Raw genomic sequence first — 10,260 nt, 5'->3', positions numbered from 1 at the left:
CCACTGGACCCACTTAAAATACGTAAATGAAATCCTTCTCCTAATATTTAAATGAATTGTTTTAAACAATGAATAATAGTGATATAGTATAATAATTTGATTAAAATCTTAATAAAGAACACTTTATAAGGACAATCAAGACTAACTTGGCTAACAGATTTTGGGGAGGTGTGGGAGGAGGATCTGATAATTGTCATCATCCCTGTTCCCAACTCTATCTGGGTTGTGTTATTTTTGTTGTTGTTGTTGTTGTTGTTTTGTTTTAAGGTAATATTTTTTTCCTGGAAGGAATTGCCTCTGTCTGTCTGTATTGACCAGCACAACAGAACCCAGCCCTGACTGGAGCGTTTGGATACTATCTGAATGTAAATGTTTGACAGGAGTGATCATTCTGAAAAAGTCTTTTGGGAAAATATAGTTTGCAGTCAGAAAAGCAGATTCAATTTATGCCAAGGAACCATTTGTCCATTTCATGTATATTTTTAAATAGACACCTTGGGCCAAACTTTGCTTGCCTTATTCACAGGCTTAAGGACAGTAGGATTTGAACCAATGCCTACAACAAATACAGGGGACAGTTGGCAATAGGGAGACTCTCGAACTTTCACATGAAACCCAATTTTGAAGTGATTAAAGGACAGAGCTGTGATGTGTAGAAGCTCAAATGATACCAACCCCAGTATCTGACCTGGCTGACTCTTCAGTGGTTGGGGAAAATAAAAGGAATACTCCACCTAAAAAATATACCTGGTGAGTCTTTTTTCAGCAGTAACCTGGGAGGACAGCTCTCCAGGTAAAGATGGGAACCTAAAAAGGCAAACAATACAATTTTGTTTTCCATCTCTAATTTATAATTATATGGTAAAATAAGAAAGTACACAATTTTTCAGTAATACTTTTCTCTTTTTATGTCTGATTTTGTAAGCAAGGAGTTTTAAAGTGAGCTGAAAGTGGGGGTAGGCAAGACAAATCAAACTCCTGAAAGGGGTACAGTAGTCTGGAAAGGTTGAGAGCCACTGATGTAGAAAATATTGTGGTCTATTTTGAGTTGAGTTGAGCTCATTGTAGGGAGACTTCCCAAAGCAATTACAAAATGTAAAAGTAGATATTATTTTGGCTTCTCTTAAGGTGCTGGGGAGGGAGGCGATTCTTTTTCCGGGGAGGGGGGGAGAGATATATATTAAGGCCAAATTTCAATCCGGGTCGCTCATGTTTTGTTTGTAGAGGAGAAATCTGGAAGAAAGCTGCCGTGGCTGAAGCGCTGGGAGAGCCTCGTGATTACAGGAGAGAAAACAAAGCAAGGGTGCTATCGAGTCTCTCCGTCCCTCTTTGGCTGCTACATTTGTGCTGGGAGCCACGCACGAACGAACCGCGCCTGGGAAGAGCGGACTCCCCACTCCCTTGCAGCTCCTTCACGCCAGCAGCCAGCGGCTTGGGGAGCCGGCAGGGAGAGCAGGGCAGCGGCACGGCCGATTCCTGACAGAAGAGTCTGGGAGATGGAGCTTCCAAGGTGCAAAGGAGCTCAAACCTGGTGTTCCAGATTTTTGCTAAATCTAGAGATTAGCTGAGAACAGTGTGTGTGAGAGAGAAACACCCATCCCACGTGTTTGGGGGGCGCATGGGAAACAGTCTCGGGTGCGAAGAGGTTGGGGATTCCCCCGATCCCATGAGCTGGGGAGGAAGTTGGGGAGGGGGCACCTTTCCCTCCTCTTCACACGCTCAAGGAAATTCCCATTTCATTCAGATGACTTATTGGATATGAGGGCTATTTCCGGATGCACTTGTTACGTCACTCACTCATTGGTCCATAAGTAGGATGCAGTTAATCGTGGACGCAATCTACAACACACAGGGAAAGCAGCAAGAAAGCAGAAGTCGCTGGCTGTACAGAACTTGACAGGGCTACGCAGCAGCAAGTTTCCTCCCGTGAAGAACCACTGGGATATGATTGTGCCTTGCACTTTAATCTTCGGTCTCCTGGCTTTCAGCCAAGCAGGTTAGTACTCAAACCTTCTCTGTCTCAGAGCCGCGGCTGAGCTGCCTTCGCTTGCATTTGTTTGCAGCGCTTTGCGATGTCCTTTTCCCAAAGTTGAGGCTGCCATGGTGCGTTTTGTGTTCTCTTTGTTCTGAGACTTGGATGGAGGCAGTTTTGCTAGCACAGCCTTGAGGGGGCTACAGGGAGAGCGAGATTCAGAAATAATTTTCTAATGAGTGCCACTGCCTTTGGAATAGCACTGATGACACCCCACGCTTTTAAGAAACGGAGCCTCGGGTTTAAGAATGTGCTATAGTGACACAGTTGACATAGGAGCCAGTGCAGAACTCATGAGTTGTAATCCAGGAGCTGCCAAGATGGTCAGGGATACAACCCCATACTCTGGGTTGTCCCTAGCCTCTGGCTGCTAGAAACTGGGAATGGATGACAGGGGATGGATCACTCAATGATTGCCTGTTCTGTTCATTCCCTCAGAAGCACCTAGCATTGGCCACTGTCAGAAGACAGGATACCACAGGGTAGAAGGACCATTGGTCTGACCTAGTATGCCATTCTTACGTTGTTGTTGTTAGTATTATATTATTAAAAATATCATGTTGACGTCACATCCCAACCTCTCTGATTTACCATGTAAAAGTTGCTCCTGAGATTCTTAGTAGAGATGGGCACCAGCTGCAAATTTTCAGTCAGCATCCAAATTTCTCCAGTGCTCTGGGGAGTCGAGAGATTGGGAAGTGACACACAAAACACTGAATCTGGTTTAGGGCTAGGAAATAGGTAAATCTAGGATTTGGAGCTAAAGGAATTATAAATAGCTAACACAGTACCTAGTTATGCCCACTTATTAATGAACCCAACTTTCATTGAATTCTGAGAACAGAATTAGGCCTAGAGAAATTATGACTTTTCATTTTCCCCATTCTCTCTTGCCACCTTCAAAACTTGTAGTTATACTACAAGTTTTAAATGGGATATTGAGAGATAATCTGAACATTCTGAGGGGAGTCGTCAATTCTCTAGCAATGCCTCCTACATACAATACTAACTGAAAATGAATCACCCATAAACAACCGTCAATATTTTTTCTTCTTCTATTAATAGCTTTTAAGTATATCGGTGCAGGGTTTAGTCTGAATTGGACCTACCTACAGTTTGTTTATTTTCTGCCATATTCCTCAGGAAATTGCTTACATAGCTCTTAAAACTTTGCTGAAGGAGATGAAAACATCGATTTATGCATTCCGAATACTATTTTATTAACATTACTCTAATTTTCATTGCAGCTAATCCTTGCTGCTCAAACCCATGCCAGAACAGAGGAGTGTGTATGACGACAGGTTTTGACCGATATGAATGTGACTGTACAAGGACAGGATTTTATGGGGAAAACTGTACTACACGTAAGTCTGAAAGTTATGTTTTTATAGCTAACAATAATGAATCTTGAAAGCTGCAAAATATTCCAGTATTTTACTTTCAGATTTGCATATTATTTAGTCCTCATAAGTAATTTACAATATTCTTAATCTTTCCCCTCAATGCTCACAGCGGAATTCTTGACCTGGCTGAAACTGACATTGAAACCTACTCCGAACACTGTCCACTACATCCTCACTCACTTCAAAGGCGTCTGGAATGTAATAAACAGCATTCCCTTCTTCCGTGATTCCATCATGAGATATGTATTGACATGTAAGTATCCTCCTTGTGCTATTACCCTTCAGTTGTAGACATTGGCCACAAGAGTTTAAGGAAATATTGTGTTGCTTAGTGATTTTATATACATATATACATACTTTAGATATATGGAACAGGAGATGTAGAAAGCAGAAGCATGGCATACATTTCACCTCATAATCAGGGGGCAACCACAAGGAGTGGGAGAACAGATGAGAGGGAATTTTTTTATGGGGTTCACCATTGATCAAAATTATTCTGTTATTTTTGTAAAACAAAAATTATGACAGCTATAAAGCATATAATTTGTTCATCTCTATAATTGAATGTAGTGATTCAAACATTATATTATACACTGACGTTTTCCATTAAATAAGGTTGTAATACTAGAAAGTACCACGCTGTAAATTTGCTCTTAAATAAGGATGGCTCCAAGCAAAAAGCCTGGATCTCACCATACTTCAAATTGGACAGAGGTTCAGACTCAAATTGAAACATCATAGCTTGCCTCTTATCACTGTAATAGGGTGAAACAAAACGCTATATCCCACACCAGCAAATTTTGGCAAAGTTTATATCTGGATGCAAACTTGATAAGCCTGGCCCCATTTCTACTGTAAAATAACCAAAATACTATCACCTCACTAATTTGAGTAATCCTATTGAAATCAATGGGACTGTTTACAAGAGTAAGGTGGAAAGGATTTGACCTTGTAGCTTAATTAAATTAAATGTACTGTTTTAAGGCCAACATTAAAAATACATTTTTTTTTTTTTTTTTTTAATTTTAGCAAGGTCACATTTGATTGACAGTCCACCAACGTACAACAGCCAGTATGGTTACAAAAACTGGGAAGCCTATTCCAACCTTTCCTTCTATACTAGAGCCCTCCCACCAGTGGCACTGGACTGCCCAACACCCATGGGTGTTAAAGGTAAGGAATAAAAGAGATTTCCAATGTTTGATTGTGGAGTGTGGGAGAGTCAATTTATTTTGCCCTCTTGGAAAACATTTAAGAGACTATTTTTTACAGAGCTACACTCTGAAATCTGCAACAATATATTGTAAAATAGTATATTGGATATACTGTACAAAGAGCTAAAAACTAAGTAATGATTTACAGACTCCAACTGTAGTTATTGAGCTAAATGCTAGAAATAAAAGAAAGAAATTGAAAAGGCTGAGCTGCAGATTCAATATAGCAGAAATGAAGATTTTTAGCAATCAACTTGTACTAACTTGTTTTAAATCAAGTGAGTAAGGTTTGTAAAAGTTATAGCTAACTTGTCAGCAGGTATAAATCAAGTAGCTCCACTGTGGATCTAGCTCATAGGTTTCATATATGATAGATACTTGTTCTAAGGAGAAAATGACATAGCTGGATTGAATAATAAAATAAGTCTTATTTCCTCCAAATGTAAGGGAAAATAAACTGATCTGATTTTAAATTACAGGTAAGAAGGAGCTCCCAGATTCTGCAGTAGTTGTGGAGAAATTTCTGCTGAGGGAAAAATTTATTCCTGATCCTCAAGGCACAAATATGATGTTCACGTTCTTTGCTCAACATTTCACCCACCAGTTCTTTAAGACAGATCACCACAAAGGGCCAGCCTTCACCAAAGCTCTCGGCCATGGGGTAAGATCATAAAGTTGTGACTCTCACTGAAAAGAGCAGCAAAGTTTATCAGCCTTTGTGGCAAGAACAACATCCTTCAGAGTGTTAGGAGCTACATAAACATTGTGATGCACATACTACGCAGCATTCTTTGTATTACTGAGAGCCTGACACTGCAGTCCTAAGGCTGGCAAAACTGTTGTTCAACAAGATGGAGGCTTTTCTGGTCCAGACTATAGGAGCCTAAATAATTCTATCAAAAATACCAAATGATTTAATTCTCCTTATCTGCACAGTCTTAATTTTTCAAATGTGGTGTTATTGTTGTCACACAAAGCCATCCATATCTACTGAGACCCCAAAAGTTTTTCTGTTGGACTGTTTCCATCATGCATAAAAAGGCATATACAGTACTGTAAAATAATTGTCATGTTCTACACTTTTAAAAGAGACTTTGCTGTTGAAAAGCAACTATTTCACATGAGTATCTATTATTTCTTTAAAACCAATTCCAGTTTAAAAGTCCACAGGAAGCTTACAATATTATATTATATAGTTTCCAGGCTGTCCATTCTTTTAGACACATGTTTGAAGCAGTCTTTTTGAACTGACTGAGAATTTAAAAACTCATTGTTATGCATTGTTTAATCCAGTTCTAACAAAAAAGCTGACTTTGTTTTTAAATCTTTATGTAAGGTATAGGGTGCCAATCCTCATAGTATACTTAATATGCAAATATTTAAGCCCCAATCCAACTCCCATTGACTTAAACAGGAGTTGGATTCATCCTAAAATAACCAGAAATGTAGTTTGACTTCATGTTTCAAATACTTTTATTTTATAGGTTGACTTGAACCACGTCTATGGAGAGACTTTGGATAGACAACTTAAGTTGAGGCTACTTAAGGATGGAAAGCTGAAGTATCAGGTGTGTTTCACTTTAAAATTCCTATTGTCTAATAGGAGAACAATGGAATTTTATAATTAACATTTGTTAATAGTATGAAGTCTTGTTAAAACACAGAGGGCCAAATTCAGACATGGTGTTAGCAGGTCCCATCTACTTCAGTAGGAGCTGCACACATAAATACAAGGGCAGAATTTGGTCCACAGTCTGTATTTTTAGAATGGGAAAAATAAAATACTGGAGAACGTCTATATATCGTCAGTGATTCTTAGTCTCTCTCTCCTTTTTTTTAACTGCAGATGATTGATGGAGAAATGTACCCTCCCACTGTGAAGGACACTCAGGCAGAAATGATCTACCCACCTCATGTTCCTAAGCACCTGCAATTTTCTGTAGGCAATGAGGTGTTTGGTTTGGTCCCAGGTTTAATGATGTATGCCACAATATGGCTCAGGGAGCACAATCGGGTCTGTGACATCCTTAAGCAGGTGCATCCAGAATGGAATGATGAGCAGCTGTTCCAGACTACCAGGCTCATATTGATAGGTGAGTAAACATGAAAATCAGACTTTCCATATTAAACTATTTTACACCGATATAGAGCACAGCTTCAGGGGGCTGCATTCTCAAAAGTGATTTTGTGTGCCTCCTTATTTTGGGGGGCCAGCTTAAAATACCTTAAAGGTATTTTCAGAGGCTTGGGAGATCAGAACTTTCTGAAAATAGGTCTCTTTAAGATGTCTCAAGCTAGGCACCCAAAAACAGAGGGACACAATCACTAGTCCACTTTTGAAAATGGAGGCCTTGTTTTTTTTTTGTTTTTTCTTAAACAGCTATTAATTATACAGTACATTAAAAAGTTATCAACATGTTACAATGATCTGGGAGGTTTTTCCTCTCCTAGGCAGCTTCAACAGGTTTAATAATAGAACAAATTTTACTTAGTTTGTTAAATCAAATCACAATGAAGTTTTCATGACCTATGTTCAGCATTTGACAGTTCATGAGAAAACAGTCCATTGTAACCAGTATCTTGAATATCATACTGTGGAGAATTCCTAAATCAAGTTGCATTCTGTTTCTTTTACTAAGGGAAATAGAACTGTGAGGTGCATAGTGAGGAAGCAGGAAGGTGAGTTTAAGGCCATGTCTACACTAGCACTTATGTCAGCAAAACTTCTGTTGCTCAGGGATGTGAAAAAAAAACCCTCCTGAGCAAAATAAGTTTTGCCGGCATAAGCGCTTGTGTGCACAGCGCTATGTCTCCCACTGACATAGATACCGCCACTTGTTGAGCTGGTTTTATTATGTAGACAGGAAAGCTGTCTCCCGTTGGCATAAGGCGGCTACACAAGCGCTCTTACAGCGGCACAGTTGTGACGCTATAAGCTTGTAAGTGTAGACATGGCCTAATTCTCAAATGTCAGGCATGTGCAGCCGGATGACCTTCAGATGCTGCTAAAGTGTCTAATCTTCAGTGCAATCGCTGCTCTTTGTTACAGGTTAAGAGAAAAGCTTTTATTCGGTTTAGAATTTAGGAAGTTACTGGAAAGCTAACCCAAAATGATGGTTGTTATATATTAGTCTCTAGCCAGTGACATTTATTTTCATGTTAATGTTTATGCACAAATGAAGAATGCAACAGTATACTAAAAGGAGATAGTTGTATTTGACAGAAACAGCAACTCAGAATTATGTTGAGATATTTATATCTTTTTCTGGATAAAATTGGCAATGTTTTCCCTACAGAAAAATCCTATAGAATGTAATAGCAAATTATGTCCTTGCTATAGAATTGTTAAAGGAAATTTTAGAAAGGACACACTTCGCTACTAAATTCTAAATGTTTATTACATTTTAGAACGGCTATCATTTTCATCCCTATTCACTTCTATAAGAGTTTGTAAGAGTTTACAAAGCATTAAGAAATCTTTGACATCTTCTGAATCTCCCTCCAAAATATATTTATTTTAGAACAATCCTTGGCCATTTTACCACCATTTACATCCTTTCTTACACAGTTGGCTGAACATTCAGAATTGTTCAAGCAAACAAAACTGATACACATTTTCCCTGTTTCATTGAACTAACAGGAGAGACCATCAAGATTGTTGTTGAAGACTACGTACAGCAGTTGAGTGGCTACTACTTCAAGCTGAAGTTTGATCCCGAGCTGCTGTTTAACCAGCAATTTCAATATCAGAATAGAATTGCAGCCGAATTCAACACTCTGTACCACTGGCACCCACTTCTGCCTGACAGTTTTCAGATCCATGACCAGGAGTACACTTTCCAGCAATTTCTCTACAACAACTCTATCATGGTGGAACATGGCCTTTCCCACATGGTGAAATCCTTCTCCAAGCAAATTGCCGGCAGGGTAAATATTCTCACTAAGATTTTTAGCTTTTGGACAGAGTCTAGAATTTTTTTGTGCCAATTAACATAAGCCAGAGACTTGGGCAAAAGTTTACTTGGAATTTCTTCTGTGAAAAAGAAAGATACCTCCTAGTTCAAATAGTAAAATCTAATTCTTCCTAGTACTGGAGTTACCAAAGCAAATGCACTTTAAATGTTATTGTCCACGAGCCCAGATTCTTCACTCTTAATACTGACAGAACTCTCCCTGATTTCAATGGGAGTTTTATTTGTAGGAAGGCTTCAGGGTCAGGTCAAAAATGGCCTTTTAATTTAAAAAAGGAAAAGGAAAAACTCTTCCAAAGCTTGATATAATCTTGCAAAAAATATTATTTACTCGAAAATAGCACTCATTTTATAGTGAATTTCAGTTGTAAAGTTAAAATCCTAGCAATTCTGGGCCTAAACAAGTGTATCTACTGTAGCAGGTTGCACTCTCAGAGAAGTGCAGTACAATAGCTGTATATTATCAATTGGGCCATGGTACTCTCCCAGTGTTAATGGAAATTGTAGGGCTAAAAGCCATTCAAGGGACACTTCCTTACTCAATGGAAATGTTGCCTGAGGAAGGCAAGCAGGATTCCACCCAAAGTTTATACACACTATAAAAGTTGTGAGGAATTTGCCTAGAGTTCTTATTATTCTTTGTATCTTTTTTTGCAATAGGTTGCTGGGGGTAAGAACGTTCCTTTTGCAGTACAGAAAGTAGCTAAGGCTTCAATTGATCAAAGCAGACAGATGAGATACCAGTCCTTGAATGAGTACCGAAAACGCTTCCTAATGAAACCTTTTAAGTCATTTGAGGAACTTACAGGTAAGAGCTATTCTTTCTAATGGGGCCTTTTCTTACAAATGGTTAATACAGTAGATGGGTCACTGTTTGTTTCCAGGATTATATAAACTGGGGTTGTGGTGGGAAGTAGGATTAAAGAAGAGTGCTAAAAGGTGGGATTTTCCATTTACTACTCTTATTTATTAATAATTATTACAGGAGAAAAAGAAATGGCAGCTGAATTAGAAGAGCTTTATGGAGACATTGATGCTATGGAGCTGTACCCTGGCCTTCTAGTAGAAAGGCCTCGTCCTGGTGCCATCTTTGGTGAGACCATGGTGGAACTTGGAGCACCATTCTCTTTGAAAGGGCTGATGGGAAATGCTATCTGTTCTCCAGAGTACTGGAAACCAAGCACCTTTGGCGGAAAAGTGGGCTTTGAAATAATCAATACTGCCTCCCTACAAAAGCTCATCTGCAATAACGTGAAGGGCTGTCCCATCACTGCCTTCCATGTCCTAAACTCTGAAGCCACAGAAACGGCCACCATTAACGTCAGTTCCTCAAGCTCCTCAATGGAGGATATCAACCCCACATTACTAATGAAAGAGAGATCCGCTGAATTGTAGTACATTGATTTATTTATTTATTTAAGTAATTATATAAATTATTTATATTTATATCTTTATATTTAAAAAATGAAATCCAGACTATGTCTTACTCAGACAAGGGTTCGACTGATCAAGGCAGACCCCTGTTTTTAAAGTTTGCATCACTGGATCCGTAATTACAAATTCTGCAACAGAAAGAAGTATTCCAAAGTGAATGGAAAATGATCCTTTTTTGTTGTTGTTGTTGTTGGTGTTTTGCTATA

General features: G+C 38.9%; 1 protein-coding gene across 1 annotated transcript; it reads left to right on the top strand.

Moving 5' to 3' along the window:
• The first annotated feature begins 1,867 nt into the window (after positions 1 to 1,867).
• On the top strand, positions 1,868 to 10,015 carry LOC112103406 (prostaglandin G/H synthase 2). Its single transcript, XM_024195132.2, has 10 exons — positions 1,868 to 1,996; positions 3,280 to 3,396; positions 3,545 to 3,688; positions 4,465 to 4,608; positions 5,129 to 5,310; positions 6,134 to 6,217; positions 6,496 to 6,742; positions 8,290 to 8,576; positions 9,281 to 9,428; positions 9,606 to 10,015. Exons 1-10 carry the CDS (start codon positions 1,945 to 1,947, stop codon positions 10,013 to 10,015), a joined length of 1,815 nt encoding a protein of 604 aa, XP_024050900.1. The 5' UTR covers positions 1,868 to 1,944.
• The last annotated feature ends 245 nt before the right edge of the window (positions 10,016 to 10,260 follow it).

This window comes from Terrapene carolina, unplaced genomic scaffold (genome assembly GCF_002925995.2).
Source record: "Terrapene carolina triunguis isolate 2854851 unplaced genomic scaffold, T_m_triunguis-2.0 Scaffold210, whole genome shotgun sequence".
In the NCBI taxonomy this organism is placed as follows: domain Eukaryota; kingdom Metazoa; phylum Chordata; order Testudines; family Emydidae; genus Terrapene; species Terrapene triunguis.
Note: the sequence above shows the minus strand (reverse complement) of the source record. Positions and strands in the feature narration are given on the sequence as shown.

Coding starts and splice junctions, on each gene's coding strand:
- LOC112103406 (XM_024195132.2), top strand. CDS start 1,945: ATGATTGTGCCTTGCACTTTAATCTTCGGTCTCCTGGCTTTCAGCCAA. Junction 3,397..3,544: donor TGGGGAAAACTGTACTACAC/GTAAGTCTGAAA, acceptor CAATGCTCACAG/CGGAATTCTTGACCTGGCTG. Junction 5,311..6,133: donor CCAAAGCTCTCGGCCATGGG/GTAAGATCATAA, acceptor TTTATTTTATAG/GTTGACTTGAACCACGTCTA.